Source organism: Falco peregrinus, chromosome 5 (genome assembly GCF_023634155.1).
Source record: "Falco peregrinus isolate bFalPer1 chromosome 5, bFalPer1.pri, whole genome shotgun sequence".
In the NCBI taxonomy this organism is placed as follows: domain Eukaryota; kingdom Metazoa; phylum Chordata; class Aves; order Falconiformes; family Falconidae; genus Falco; species Falco peregrinus.
This window is the reverse complement of record NC_073725.1, coordinates 10290700-10305915: the sequence shown is the minus strand read 5'-3', so window position 1 is coordinate 10305915 and position 15216 is coordinate 10290700. Positions and strand designations below refer to the sequence as shown.

The following is a 15216-nucleotide window of genomic DNA, read 5'->3' as shown; positions in this document are numbered from 1 at the left end:
TCCCTCAGCTGCCACACAACATCTCCACGTCCTCTCCCGCAGGACTCCAGACACTCCCTCTCTTCACCATGTTCAGACAACACCCTGTCCTCCCTGCCCAGAGTATTCTGGGCCCACGCTGCTTTTGCCACAAAACGCCCAGCCAGCTATCATCCCCTTTCCTGAAGTCCCATTACTGTCACTCAGGCTTCCCCTCCAGATTTCCCCACCCAGCACTCGGTCTGCCTCTCTTCTCCTTCAAACTCAGCCAGCATCTTCTGCCTCTCTTCCACCTGTCATACATGAGAACCACAGTCTTTTCATATTAGGCAGTTTACAATCTTCTTTTTGAAATAGTTAAGGGCACAACACACAAACACCGCTTGGCACTATATCAGTTTGCCACGGAAACCTGCAGAGCAGAGATCGGGAATAACCAAACTGCCTGAATTCTACAAAGCCAAAGAGAATGTGGTTGCAACAACAGCACATTTGCATAAAACCCCGGTCACTCTTGACACCTACAGATATAACCTCTCTGTGCTGCCTGGCAAAGTTGTTCAGTGAGAAGGTTTAGTCTTCTTACTGAAGTACTTCAAGTTTGCTTGAGAACTTCCATTTGACAGCATAGCTCCCTGGAGGCAGGATGGTGCTGATTTCAGGTGAAACACAGAATAAACAAGAAAGGGTAACAATTTCTTTTAAAAAACCCAACTGAGTGGCTCCAAGAGTCTGTCCAGGTGAAGAAAACTGACTGATGTAGCTGTTCTGGAATTACTATTCTATGGAGGCATCTCTCCCCCATGTAGACATTATTCTAGAATAAAAATTGTTTCATTCTCAAAAAACAAACCAACCCACTCAGTGCTGTAAGCAACAAGTATTGTGGACATTCTGCTCTAAAAGTGGACTGCTGTGGATTATTTATTCTAGTCAACACCCAACCATACACAGAAAATTCAATATAAGTGAGGAGCGGACAGAAAAGCAGTAATACATTTGGTGGAAAAGATTTGTGACTGTATTACACCACTTGTACTGGAGTGCACTCCCCCAGTGCAAGCAAACTGAAAACCTTCACAAACATCAATTAATCCCCGAAGCAGTCGTGGAAATAAAAAACCCCACCACCACTCTAAATCAACTGCAACCTACAGAGAGGTAAATTGACACTGAAATGCAACGCCTTACTCAGGACCACATAGCTCCCAGGAACAGAGGAGGAATTAAGGTCCTACATGCCAATCCCACACCATCTTTATAAGTGATGCCAATAAGGAAAAAGGAAAAGACAGTGGAAATAATTAAGGGACAGAATAACAGCCCGGAGGAAGAAAAGACAGGAAAATATTTGGGATGGAACAGAGGAAGAAGCAGGAAGAGAGACAAGAGATCCCAGAGAAGTTGGGCTTCTCGTACCGAGACACTGAAAAAAGTGAGACAATGGCAGTTTCATGTGGAAAGGTTGAGCATAAGGGCTAGAGATGAGGAATGGGAGCAGCAATGGAGCAGTGGGGGAACAGAGCAAAATAAAATGAGGAAGGAGACAAGAAGCAGCGAATCAGTGTGAAAACTGACTGCAGCCTCACCTCTTGGCACTGGTAGATAGCAGCTTAGAGTTTTTACTCATGCTGACTTTGCTTTCCTTCTTCTTAGGCGTGCTTGTTTCTTTCTCTGTCTGTTGGTTGGAGGATGAAGATGAGGAGGAGCTGGTGCTGGCCCTCGAATCGTCATCCGACATAGCGACCCCCCCACCACACACCCCAACCTGGAGAGGAGACACCATGGGGCGTGGGGAACAAACAGTGAGCACAAACACACACAGAGAAAGGCTGCTGACAATCTCACTCTGTGTTTGGGTCATGCCTTTTAAAGGCTCCTCATGTCTCACTCTCCTCTTCAGGCCCTACAGTAGAAACAGGACGAGCAGTAGCCTCCTCTGCACTAGTAACACCGAGGAGCAGGAGGAAAGGGACTTTTAAAGCTTCCTCTCGGAAAGCAAGTGCAAAATGAGAGAAGAGACCGGAACGAGGATGACTGTGAGGATCAGGGAAGCTCAAAGCAATTCCTTCTTATCTCCCCCAAACTGTACGTGCAAGAGGAGCCATCACCACCCACCACTATCCAGCCTAGGGGTGAAGGAGATAAAAATGGAACAGCTCTGGTCCCTTGGGTTCCTGGGAGGCACGTGGGGGAGGCGGGAGGGACGGGGCTGGGGGGCGACCGCTGGCAGCACTGCAATGGAAGTGGGGCATCGATGGCAACAGGGGGGAGACCCCGAAGGCACAGCTGCGACCTGCAGTGGGGAAAGCCCTGCCGGCGGATGGAGTGTTGGGGGGGTAGGGGGGGGGGGAATGAAGGGGAGCAGTTAAGCAGGGAGTGGGGTGCACGGAGGGGACCCACCGAGGCCCACTGCACCAAGGGGCACGCCAGCAAAGCAAGAAGGGAACACGGGTCTGTCCTGGGGAGGTGTGGGGCTGGGGGGGTCAGGAAGAGAAGAGCCAGGGCCTACAAGGGGTGAGAGCGGAGGGCCTGGGGAGGCCGGCGGCAGGGAGGGGGGGCAGCGGGGTGCCGGGGTGAGGCAGCACGGATTCATGCGGGCGCCTCGGAGGCACAGGGGAGCAGGGCGAGCATGGTAGGCTACCGAGGGCAGGTCCGCACCCGAGAGGGGCGAGAAGCCGTCGGGAATGATGGCGGGGGGGCGACGGCGGGGGGGGGGGGGGGGGGGGACAGGGCACCCCGGGAGAGTTAGGGTGGGAACGAGGGGGGCAGCCGCAGGCCCGGGGCGAGCGGCGGCGGGGCAGCGGCGGGCCGGGGACCAGCACACGGCTGCCTCCCCTCCCAGGGCCACCGGCCCCCGGGGAGCTCCCCTGCCCCCGCCGGGCCGCCCCTCCGCCTGGCGAGAGCCGGGGACAGGGGGGGCCGGCCGAGCTCCCTCCGCCGCGGGCCCGCAGGGCCGAGCGGCGAGGGGCCGGGGGGGGACATAGCCGGTACCTGACAGCCCCGGGCACGATCCCCCTGCCCCGCCGGCTCCGCCGCCTCCCGCCCCATCGCCGGGCCGCGGCCGGCCCTGCCCCTCGCCCCTGCCCCCGGGGCCGGCGGGGGGGGCGGCGGGGGGTGCCCCGTCCCCCTACCTCTCCCTTTGTGTCTGGCTGCTCCTCCTCGGTGCGGCTGGGCCTGGCCACTCGTGTCTCTCTCGCTGGGAGAGAAGCGGAAGTGCTGCAACAGCAACTATTAAACAGGCAATGGCTTCCCTGGCTGCCTCCCCCACCGCCGAGCGGGGCGGAGGGGCCGGGGCGCCACCCGCCGCCGCCTCGCACGGAGCGGGGCCCCGGGGCGGGGGGGCAGGCGGCGGAGCCCCCGCTCCGGGGCTGGAGGGGGGATCCCGGCAGCTACAGTGCCCCAGTCCCGTGTCCTGTCGTCTGTTCGTTCCCCCCCCCCCCCCGGCGGGTGCTAGGGAAGGAAAAAAGGAGCGCTTGGAGGGGAACGTGAGTTTTTAATGGAGACCCTCTGGAAAGTAACCGGCAGGGGTGTCAAGGGAGGAGGGATAAACGCCCTCCCCGGCTGCGCTTCTGCTTCCGTGCGGGAGCCCCCCAGGGACGCGGTCCAGGCAGGTGGCTGGGCAGGGGGCAAGCTCCTGGGCTGCTTTTTTAAGGTTGAGAGGGGGTTATTAGGATTGGCGGCGGGGGGGCTGTGGGGGGGAGGCTGCTTGCTTTCCTCCTCTTACAACTGTTTCAACCCCAAAGCTTCTCCTCTGCCTCACCTGCTTTGTCCCTCCGGCAGCAGCAGCAACTTCTCACCTGTCTCAGTTGGAAAGCAATAAGGAGAAGGGAAAAGGAGAAAAAAAAAAAAAAAAAAAAAAAAAGCCCAGCCCAAAGGCCCCCCCCCCCCCCCCCCCCAGCAAGCCAGAAGGAATCCCCGGCATCTCTCCCGTCTCTCACCTGTTTCAGCCCTCAAGCAGCAGCTGTGTCCTCCCTTCCCTCCCCCGGCTCAGCCCTGAACCAGCAGCAGGAGCAGCCGCTTCCCACTCGCCCTCGCCCGGAGTTCAGGATTCCATTGTCCCCCACACTGCACTTGGTGACATCACTGACACACAAAGAAGGGGCACTTCGTGATGTCATCAACGCATGCTGGGAGAGAAAACAAAATCCCGGGCTTGGCAGCAACAGCACGACTCCCCTCAACCCCCCGCTCCCCTTCGATTTTCCGATGGTGAAAGTATTAGGGATTTTTTTTTTCCTCCCCCCCCCCCCCCCCCCCTCCCCCCGAGGCCCATGATGGGGAGCCCGTCTGCGGGAAGGGCGCAGCGGCGTTCAGCCGGCTGGCTGCTACCGCATTGTATTCGCGAGGCGCTTTACTCCTCTCCCCGAAATCGTGGCTGTCGATGCCTCGCTCCCTGTCCACCCATCGGAGAAAAGTGATGTGGCCGGAGCCACCCGGCGCGGCGCCCCCGGCCCACGCGCGGGCGCAGGGGCAGCCCCCGCCCCGGGGGGCCGCCGCGGCTCTTCCCGGAGGTGCGGGACCCACTCGCGAAGGGACAATAGGGACCAGCGTTCCCACCGGCCTCAGCCGGGGCAGGTTTGGCTCGGTGCCGCCGGTTTCCACAGCCTATCGAGGGATCGCCTATCGAATTACTCGGTGTCTTCAGTGACCGAAAATACAATGACTGTCACCGCCGCGCATCATGATAATGGACAGGAGTTCGTATTTTCATCCTTCCTCCCGCGGGAGGACCTCGAGGTGATCCGCAGGCACACGGCTGGTGCCTCGACAGAGCGCTGTCACGACATGACGCTTTGGGAGTCCCGGGGGTTCACTTACAAAACCGAGGCCGCCGGAGCGGCGGGGGACGGGGGGCTGCCCGGCCCGGCGGGACATCCCGGAGCTGGACATCCCCGCTGCATAGCGACCGGCGGGGGGGGGGGGGGGGGGCAGCCGAGGCCAGCTCCTCCCGGAGCCCCCGCTGCCCGTCCCCGGAGCCGCCGCGGGGCCGGGCCCGGGGCTCCCTCCCGCCGGTGGGGCGGCGCTGCACCCGGCCCCGGCGCCAAAATGGCCCCAGCGGGCGGCGGCCGACGGGCACACGGTGGGTCCCCCCACCGCCTTGGGGGGGTCGGCGGGCCCAGGTCCAGCCGGGGGACGCCTTGCCGAGGCCCCGCGGCTTCCTTCGGGCGCCCGTGGGACCCGGGTGTGTGCCCGCGGCGGGACGGGCGGTGCGAGGCTGGCCCCCGAGCAGGAGCGTTCCAGGAGGACCCTGACCCTTAGCAAGGGCGCAGGCTTGAGCAGGCACAAAACCCTAAAGGTTGGGTCGCGGCGTGGATGCCCGTGGCTTTTTTAGGGGCACTTGGGACCCGAAGAAAAGGGGCGTTTGGGCCAGCAGTGAGCAGGAGAGCCTGGGGATGCTGAGCCTCTCCTCCGTGGGACAGCAGCATCACATGTCTGTGACTCCCCACGAGGATCTGGTTGTGGCGCTGATCTTTCCCCATTTATATCCAGTAATAATCTGAGCCAGAGGTACCCCTGGAGGGGACACCCGTGCAGGGATACTCTTTCCCTTTGTCACTCTCTCATCTCTTTCCTTGGACCTCTGTCTGCATCTGCTGCTTCTCTCTCCTCATTCTCATCCCTCAACCTTTGCACGCATCTCAGCAGCACCTCATTTCACCTGGGGCAAGCCCCAAACTACCTTCGCTCCTCACAGACTTGCTGCCCAGTCTCCGGTGTGGCTGAGGCTGCGCAGTGTGTCATCAGTGACACCAAGAGTCACCCTGACAAAAGGAGGAATTCCACTGTGGTGTCACACTTCCTGGTCTTTGGATGGGGTTTTTTGGTTTTGGGAGGGTTTTTCCTCTTCAGCCTTTATCACCTGTGGTACCACGTATTAGGCCTCGGTGGATTGTCCTCCAAAAGCAGCTTACTGGCAGAGCCAACCTGTCTAGTTTGATCTGTGGGAATGACACTTGGGAAGTGACCATGGTCATCCTTCCCTCCAGTAACTGTGGAGCTTTGACATCTCCACTGTTGACAACAGCCTCGCAGTCACATAATAAATTTCATGAAAACTGGCATTTAGATAAAGGTGGGTGGTCTGATCACTTCATTCCCCTCGTAGACAAAAAGGGGCAGAATTCAGCTCCTATATACTTAACAGCAACCAGCTGCACTGTCAGTGCTCTAACTAACCCGTGGGGCTGCAGAGGATGGAGCTGGTGGTAAGGTGATACATGCCAGGTGACAAATGCAGGAAAGGAGAGGACACAAAGCAAGGTGACCAGGCTTCACAAATTTCACTTTTGTGGAACAACTTTTTTAGACCAGAAAATCTTCACTTTCACCACAAACCTCTGGCGCTTTCCTTTTATCACAGGAAACCTGCACCAAAGTTGAATGAGACAACTGATATTAATAATGAAAGCCCTCCACTTGTGTAATAAGGAGCAGGGAAAGCTTCAAGATTGTTACAAAATCACACATGCACTTTTCCTTTATTATGTTAATAACCTTGGTAGGGGGTTATCTGTAGACTGACCTTTTCTGCAGCACACAATCCTTGGTAACCCTGTTTAAAGTAACAATGCGATAACCGATAACCGGCAGCAGTGGCTATTTACTTTGAAGCCTACCCAAAAATGCATTTGCTGAAAGCACTTACTAATGTTGCTTGAGCAGCTGTTGCAGTGGCAACTCTCATTTTATGACTCACCTCCTGTAGGGGTCATGACTAGGACCGGGCAATGGGCTGTTGCTGTTTTGTGCTAGCCATGCCATACCCATAGCCCGAGAGAGAGAGAGGGAGCCAAGAAGCTAACCTCTGTGCCCAGAAACGTCTTTTGCAGCTTGCCTTGCTCCCACTCATGATTGTCCTTTCAGCGCTGCACAGACACCACAGAACTGCAAAAGACTGTAGAGCATGAACCTTTTTCCAGCAAACAGGAAAACTAGCTCCTCTAATTAATCTCTTTCCATCTTGGGAATTTTGACAAAACCTCACTGATCTGCTTCTGTTTGTTTTCTGTAAAGTGTGCGCACTGTATTGGGTAAGCTTTCCTTCTTATCAGTGCTTCCTCTTGTCTTGTTTTTTTTTTTTGCCAAGTTGTGTGAAGGACTTGCAGAGGAAAACTGACCCAGATTATTCATTTTCCCTGTGCCCCAAGCTTTTTTAATCGATGGCGCTAGCTCAGTGTAGCAAATGAATAGGATTACTCACTTCTCCCTCTGGATCGAGTTTGGAGGAGGCTGCAAAGCTAGATGACTAGAATCGAGTTGTCTTTGGGGCTTTGAGCTTAATTCACAACAGAGGCCAGCCAATTCAAATCGCTCTGAGCCTTCTGCTAAAGGAAGGTGACTGGGATTAGTCCCTTTGTACCATCTCAGTTCCAGATAAATTTTCAGCATTATTCCTGGCTGATCTGTTTGGGTCTAAGCCAAAGCCCCTTATATTTCCACCAATTCCAGTGAGTTTTGCGTCAGGCCTTTTGTGGGGAGCAAAAGAGAAGTGATCATCTGTTAGGCTCTCCTGATGTCAGCTCGCTGGTAATGTCACGCTTGCAAGTGACAGCAGCAAAGCCAGAAACATGCTGATATCTCACACAGGCCTGTGATGACACACTTTGTCCTTTTTGCATGACCCTGTGATACAAGGTGAGGTAGCAAGGAAAAGCTATGATAAGCTCAGGACTTATGACACAGCTATTTGAATAAAGCTAGGGGAAAACTCTGAATCGGGCCAAAAGAGGAAGGAACTGCATTCAAATGAGAGAATATGTAACAGAGAAAACATAAATGGCTCATTTATGTGACATAAGGGTAGTGAATTTATGGGCTCACCTTTCAGTTTCCTGCTCACAACTATCTGGCCATAACTTAATGATGCAGTCCAACTTTCCTTGCTTTAATTTTCTCACACAATACAGCTCTTAGTCCTTAGAGTTATATTTTTTTCAGTTCCTTATAGAAGAATGAAAGGGTCTACAAGCAGAAAAAGACTTGTTTCCTCTCCTTTTATTCCAGTGCCAAAGAGGACTTAGTTGTGGAAGCAAAAGTTCTAGGTCTCATTGTCAGACCTCTACTATTTTCTACTTGGTTTTGGTTTTGTTTGAGACTAGTCTTGGGAGCCATCCGAAGGCCTTGGCGAGAGGCTGTTGTGTAGGCAGAAAGACTTGAGACCTTTTACATGTTTTGGCCTTATTAAATAAGTCCTGGCCAAACGCCCACAGAGGTGAAGAGTGGCTGGCAATTAATTCCAAAAGCTTATGCAGTGAAGTACAGCTGCGTATAACTTTACGTATCTTGTACCTCTACCGTGCTTCTTTTATGCCTCTCCTGGTATACGGTCTGGTTCATTTTGGTAACTGAAAAACCGGAGATGCTTAGATCAATTCAGTTTCACAGTATCATAAGAAGTTTCATGCGATATATTTCCAGGGGTTTCTGCCTTGCTTCCAGGTTGAGCCTTAAAATTACTTTACCTTGAAGACAGGATGATTCACTGCTTTCTCAGTTTGCCCGATCTATAGCTAGTGTGATCAGGACTGAGAGATAGGTGATGCTTTCCCTGTCTGTGTCTTTAGCAGTGACTTCATATTTCTGATCCTCACTTTCCCTCCTGTGAAAGGAGAGAATGATGCTGATCAGGAATTAGACTGAAAGTGTAAATAGAGGTGCACATATAGATTTCACCTCTAGCTACTCATTAGACTTTTCTGTTGCCTCCTTTTGGTGCCTGACGGATTCTACAGAATGCTGCCTCCTCAGCAGTCTCTGTGCTTTCTCTGGGCTTCGCAGTAGCTGGCTCTGCTTTTCTTCTGTTTCTGCAGCACACAGGCTCCCTGGATTGCTGTGTCCCAGACTACTTGATTTTTTCTCTTCTGGCACTGCATGCTCCCCTAGTTCAGCTGGTTTTCCTGTTCCTGCCTCTTTTTCAGTTTACAGAAACTGCTGCTTTATTGATCGTCATCAGCTCTGCATTTCTACATACTACTTTTTCTTGGCAGCAGTACTCAGGTCCTGAAGAAACTCAGAAAGTGGAGTGATTATACCAGATTAAGCAGTAGATGGAATGTTACCAATCAGTCCTGTCCTAGGAAAGCTCCCAGGGCAATGGCATTCCTATTGGCAAAACCTCTGGGAGAGGTGAAAGGTGTTGGCCAACATGACCCAGACATAAGGACTCCTGGAGGCAATGCATCAAACAGCAGCAAATTTGCTATTTTTGCCACTCTTCTCCTGCTAACTTGCAGGAGATTCCAACTTGACGTTTAAAGTTGTGTTTCCTTTTTATTTGTTACCACTAAATGGTCAATGGTAATGGCCACTGCTGGACCAAATCCGTAGCTGAAGCTTTGCACTACAGTAATAAATGGTGCTATGCTGGCATAATGCCAGGCTTAGCCCAGGAAAAGCCAGTCTGAAAGACTGTTTTGCCAGTGCAGACTGCACCTCCTGATGTTGCATTTTGCCTGTACAACTGTCTTGCCTCCACAGCTATCCCAAGAGATCTTTTTCTGGTGTAAGCTTAACCTCAGAGTGTCCCTGTCTTGGAACAGAGTAGTCAGAGAGGAGGACTGCTGGGGATGGCTGACTAATAGTGTATACTCATAATATATGTCTCTGCCTGTGTAGGGTGCTTTGATAAATTCATATGAAAAGGACAGTATTTTTCATACGGTCACCAGAATATTACAGGTTGTCCATAGGCTCTGAAGACGTACCCTGCAAAATCACTCATTGTGGAGACAGGGCTCTGCAATAAGGCATATAAAATGTCAGTCAATTGTACTGAATGGGCTATTTAAGAACTCAGCAATAAGTGGACAAAGTAATTTTCCTAATATCCAAGACAAAACGGTTTCACACCGTATAAATAATACCTACAGTCCTTTCTTTTTGCCCTTTCAAATATTTCTCAGTGTCACAGTATGGGTCACTCTGGATCAGATGGGTTAGCACAAGAAAATCTGCTTTGCTTGCTCGTACACTGAATTGGTAATATTCTCCTTCTAGTTTATTCTTTTCACTAAAAAATGAGAGATTCCCTGTCTGCTGCAATTCTGTGGATTTGTAAATCCACGTGGGGAAAAAATCCACATGTCCTAACTTCTCAGAAAATGTATTTAGTGAGAATTTCAATTGAATCTTTCAACCTCTGCCTCCTCATCTAACAAAGGTTCTTCTCAACAGAGAAGGATCAGGAGAGGTGTTCAGGGCTCAGTAATTTCACTCTGTGGCTTGACTACAGTTCAAGACTTCAATGGTCTTCAACTGCAATTTTTCTCCCTAGGCCTCCTTATTATTAGAGCCCTTCAAAAGGAAGCAATAGAATCACTCAGACTTTTACAGATCCCTGATGCTGCATTCTTGAGAAACCAGGGTATAGCACTTCTTTTCTTCTTTTTTGTCTGACCAGCACACAGAAGCAAAGAATAGAATATGCATCTGATTGTTAACCATTACTTATATTTAACACTTGAATCATATATTTTTTCATATTTATTGAGGGATAAAGCATTCTTAGTTTCCCACGTAAAGTCCACAGTTAGAACAAAAAGGTGTATACTATTAAAAACTCCAGCATTAGAGAGCCCTTCATTTCGAATTCTTAAATGCCATTGTCTATTTTTTTCTTCCCGATATAGACTGTGGTAACTCCCAGATTATGCCAAAGGTTACGGAAGTGTTCACAGCATGGACTAAAACTTTACACATAATATTTTCTCATTATCCCTTCTTACCTTTATGATCGCAAAACTTCCATGTAGCATCTTCAGCGGTTGCTTACATGGAAGCATAAGGCTAGGAAACCTAAACAGTTCTGAATACTTGTCAAAGACTTTTTTTTGATGTTAAATAACCTTGTGTTGTTCTGTTCTGTTCCCGTACAATCATAACAGATGTCTTTGAAACGTGGCTTCTTGCTAAGCTAAAGAACGTCATGTCTATGGCCTGAAGGACAGCTAGATTTTTCAGGCTTTGTCCACACAGGCACATTTCACCCTTCCCATCAATACAACTCTATAGATACAGTTAAACAGACATAACCCTACCTGTGAACTCCTGTCCCAATGTAAAAACTGCCTCCAGTTCAACCAAAACCCTTTCCAGAGCAATATAAGTCAAAATTGGAAAAAGATTCACTTCTAGATTGTTCGCACGAGGAGCTATACCAATATAATTATGTAACATTACATAATATAATAACTTCTTTTGTTGCACAGACATGCTTTGGGAAACTTCACCCATGGTGTAATGAACTTGCTCTGCCAATCCTTTTACTCAACATTTCTGTTGAGTTAGAACTGGAATAGGAGGACCTTCCTTTGATGCTGTGTTTGTGAACCTTTCTCAAAGAATTCATTGCACCTTTTCTCCCCCTTTTCTTTCCCTCTCCCCATAGCCTGAAGCACTGTCTTTCTCCATGCTTGTCTGGCTGTGATTGTCTGCTTCTTTTTTACCTTTTCCACTTTTTCTTCTTTACACGCTTCCTTGTTCATGGCTTTTCTTCAGTTCCTGCAAGCGATTTTCTGAATTTTGGCCAATGTGTCCAGTCAGCCACATTTTTTTCTCCCATCTTCTCCAAGCAGGCAAAATGGACAATTAGTTCCTTCTTCCCCTTCCTTCCAGGTGGTATGGTGACTACTTCTTTAGCAAATGCTACTACATTAGTTCCTTCTCCTTATTTCCTGCTTCTTTCAGGCTTACAGGCTGCTGCTTTAAATGCCTTGCAAATGGGCATGGAAGCAGCTTTCTCTCAATGGACCAGTAACAGCAGATGCTCTATAGCCTCACTGGTCCACAGTGGCCTGTAGTTTGAGGGCCACTACCTATTGCGTCGGTTGGCATGATAAAAACAGGAGCCCTCTGGACAAGGACTTTTCCTTCTTACAGCATAACTGAGCTTTAGGCATTACCACAATATGAACAGGAGACAGTAATGTAACTGCAGAATTTTGATTCCTGGTTTGAGAGTTTTAACTTGGCTTTTTGAACAATACCCCAAGTCAAAAAGTATTTTTACAGACCCTGATTTAGTAAGACATCTACCAGCCTACAGACATATGGCTGGTAAGAATCCAGTCATGTGTATACGCTTAAAGCAGATCAGAAGGACATGCCTCCCATACAGAATGCAGTTCAAGGAGTCAGTAAAACTGCACAGCTCTGTGGCACTTCGGGTGGCAATCATACCACACCCTGGAAGGGTTTGTTTGCAAAACAGGTTGAAAAAAACAAAAGACAATGAACAACAGATGTCAAGAGTACTTCCTCTGCAAGGTATAGTCAGGAGGACAGAGAAAAATGTTTTCAGTTGCTCGTTAAAGATTTGCCCACAAATTGCTGTGTCCTCAAAAATGAGGTTTGCATTTCGATCTCTGAATTTATGTATCGAAACTACAAACTACAGTCAGTCTTTATGGGACCGACTGTTATGAAAGGCATATTCATCTTTTTTTAAAAGTCATCTTTTAAAAACGGCTAATAATGAAATGGAATATTACCATTTTTTCTAGGAATTTGTTGGCAAGGAAATTGGAGATTTTTCAAATAGCAGAGACAGGACTAACACCTTTCTAATGCCACTTCTAGATTCTGCCATTATTTTTGTTTTAAACATCTGCTAATCTCAGCAGATGCCCATTTATTTTTTGTTGATGTCGTAGAAAGATGACACTCAGCCTTCTAAATATACAGTGTCACACAGGACAAACAATGCAGTACAATCATCTGCAGTCTGGGAAACTGTGGGTTCATTTATCATTATAGTATTTCACCAGTTTACCTTTTATTTAAAGTCATCAGGCCTCATGCATTGACTGATGAAATCAATATGATTCTTTTCACTAGTTTAATCTGTTTCAAACCAAGCCATTGGATAGGAGCAGATTTTTGGAAGGAACTCGTTAGTGGAGATGCTGCTGCTTTCTGCAACTCCACGAGTGCCATCAGGACAATCCTTTAGTTGCCTTAATATCTCTGCTGCAGCCGTGGATTGTGCTGTGGCTGTGTTACCCAGGTATTGTGGGTTTCTTTAATTTAGCTGCCATGATCTCCGTTCAGTCATGTTTTTTCCCCTGCTGTGAAATATTGTTTTCCTGTCTTCTAGTTTCTGTGCTATTGGCAGCTCTTCCTCTCTGCTTATCAGAAAAGCAAGAGAGAGGACAGTGTCACACTCGAATGATTTTTTATAAGGTTGCGATATACTGTAGGTTTCACAATAAGATAGCCTGGCCAATGGAGTTTGTATATATAGAATTTTCAGTTTTGTTGCAGCTATGGGATTAGCTAGCATAGTAAAAGAAAAAAAGGAAAGAGAGGGATTCTGATTTTGCCTTGGCCTATCTCTATTGAGTTCAACAGGCTTACTCCAGATTTATGCTGGAATAGGCATAGTTCAGAGTCAAGCCCAATGGATCAGTTTACAGCGCTTTTGGAGGCATCAGTTTACTCAGTCACTTGGAAAATCTTACTCCCCTACTGCCAAAGATCTGGGACAATTCACAATTCTAATATATTTGGGGGTCTGCTCTGCGGTGTGTAGATGTGTTTGCTTAATAGAATTAGGAATCTGTAAAGTAAACTTCATATAGCAAGCCCTGCCCTCTCTTGTGCTCGAGGGCAAAGCAGAGAATAAGATGCAGAGGGAATTTCCTGCCCCTGTGCAAAGACGAAAAGCTCGTGTGTAGCAGAGCTGGGTATGGCCTTGCAGCCAGCCAGCGCTTGCCAGCCCTCAGACACAGACCCGAGCTCTTGTTCGTGGGGATGAACACCATGGGGTGCCAACAGCCTGCTGCGAGCAGGCCTGTCCTGACTGATGGGATTTCTCAGAGCAGAGCCCACACTGAACAGCATCTTCACTCCCTTTCATTGCACAGACAGGGTTCTGGTCTCTTCCCACTATAGATCTTCCCACTATAAATGGCTGAACGTACTACTCTGTAATGAGGCAGGCTTCAGCAAGCTTGTAGGTGGGGGGAAGAAGTCTGTTTTCTTCCTGTATCACTGGTAATTACATGAAGTAGGCTTATCAACTTCAACTGCACGCTACTACTGTAGCTTTTGTTCTAAGGAAAAGGACTCTGTGGTAAGTGAAAATAGAGAAATGTTGCTGTTTGGAGTTTCGTTGACAGATTTTTTTTGTCCTTCCCAAGGTGTGAAATTACACTTGGGCAGAAAGTGTCTGAACACTAGAATATGTCCTTTGGTGCCCTAAGTTTTTATGTCGGAACCCTGGCATAACTGGTGACGCAACATGCTGCAAGAACAAAAGTCTGTTGGCTGGAATCTGAACTGGTTTCCTAACCTGCTCCTGTGCACTGGTGGAGAAGCAGGCATCAGTCACAGACTTCTGTGCATCCTGGGTATGGTGCTACAGGCAGGGCAGAACACATTTCTCAGAGTGCTGACCAGGGGGATAGGGTAAGAAAAAACAGCAGAAGTAAGAAACGAAAGGTAATAGAATTACAGGAAACAGGGCTGGAAGGGATGTCAGGGGGCTAGATCGACTGTACTTGTGTAATTCCTGACAGATGTGATTAAAAAAAACCTCTTTGAAACGCATTACGGCCACAGAGCCACAGATACAATTTGTTAGAAACAAATCACTCTCTACATCTGCTAAATCTTAAAGCACCATTCCAGAGTGGTAGACAGCAATTTGAATCGCTGTACAAAAGTTCCTGTATCTTGTTTTATTTGAGTATGTATTAAGTATCTGTATAAAATATTTATCTACAGAACGGAAGAGTATAGGTATGCATGATTTTTGTAACGCTGTGCCAAGAAATGGAATTTTACTAGAGTAAAACAAGCTCATAACCAGCTTGAACAGCTTTCAGTTTTATGGGTGGATTTTGTGTTTAAGAAGTAGAAGTAAATAAAAGAAGAGAGAAAAAAAAAAAGAAAATTAACTCCTATGCAGCTAAATCTTCTTTAGGAAAGTATCAAGGCCAGGTCTTCTCATTAGTTTCTTTCTTCATTAGCACTGGAAGAACAAAGAACAGCATTTACTTTATATTCTAGAGATTAATTGAAGTGGGGGATGAAACACTGAAATTGAATTAGTAAATTATTAACCAATTTCTAAGTAATAAGAAATAATCTATTACAGAGTCTATCCCTCCATCTAGAGATTTGTCTCAAGCATTTGTCTTTAGGAGAGAAGGTGGAAGGAATAAGGGGACACAGCCTAGAGACAATCCATCAAGTCAGCTACTGGAACATTAATAATGGAGACCTTTGAACTTG

At 48.7% G+C, this 15216-nt stretch overlaps 1 protein-coding gene across 1 annotated transcript in view; it reads right to left on the bottom strand.

Annotated features, from left to right (window-relative positions):
* LOC101922999 (ubiquitin-conjugating enzyme E2 E1) overlaps nt 1-4115 on the bottom strand; it is a 45295-nt gene extending 41180 nt beyond the window's left edge. Inside the window, 4 exon segments of the mRNA XM_055803742.1 lie at nt 1569-1747; nt 3114-3178; nt 3743-3779; nt 3921-4115. Of these exon segments, the coding sequence (XP_055659717.1) occupies nt 1569-1747; nt 3114-3178; nt 3743-3779; nt 3921-4100 (461 nt within the window). The 5' untranslated portion in view covers nt 4101-4115.
* Between the last annotated feature and the right edge of the window lie 11101 nt (nt 4116-15216).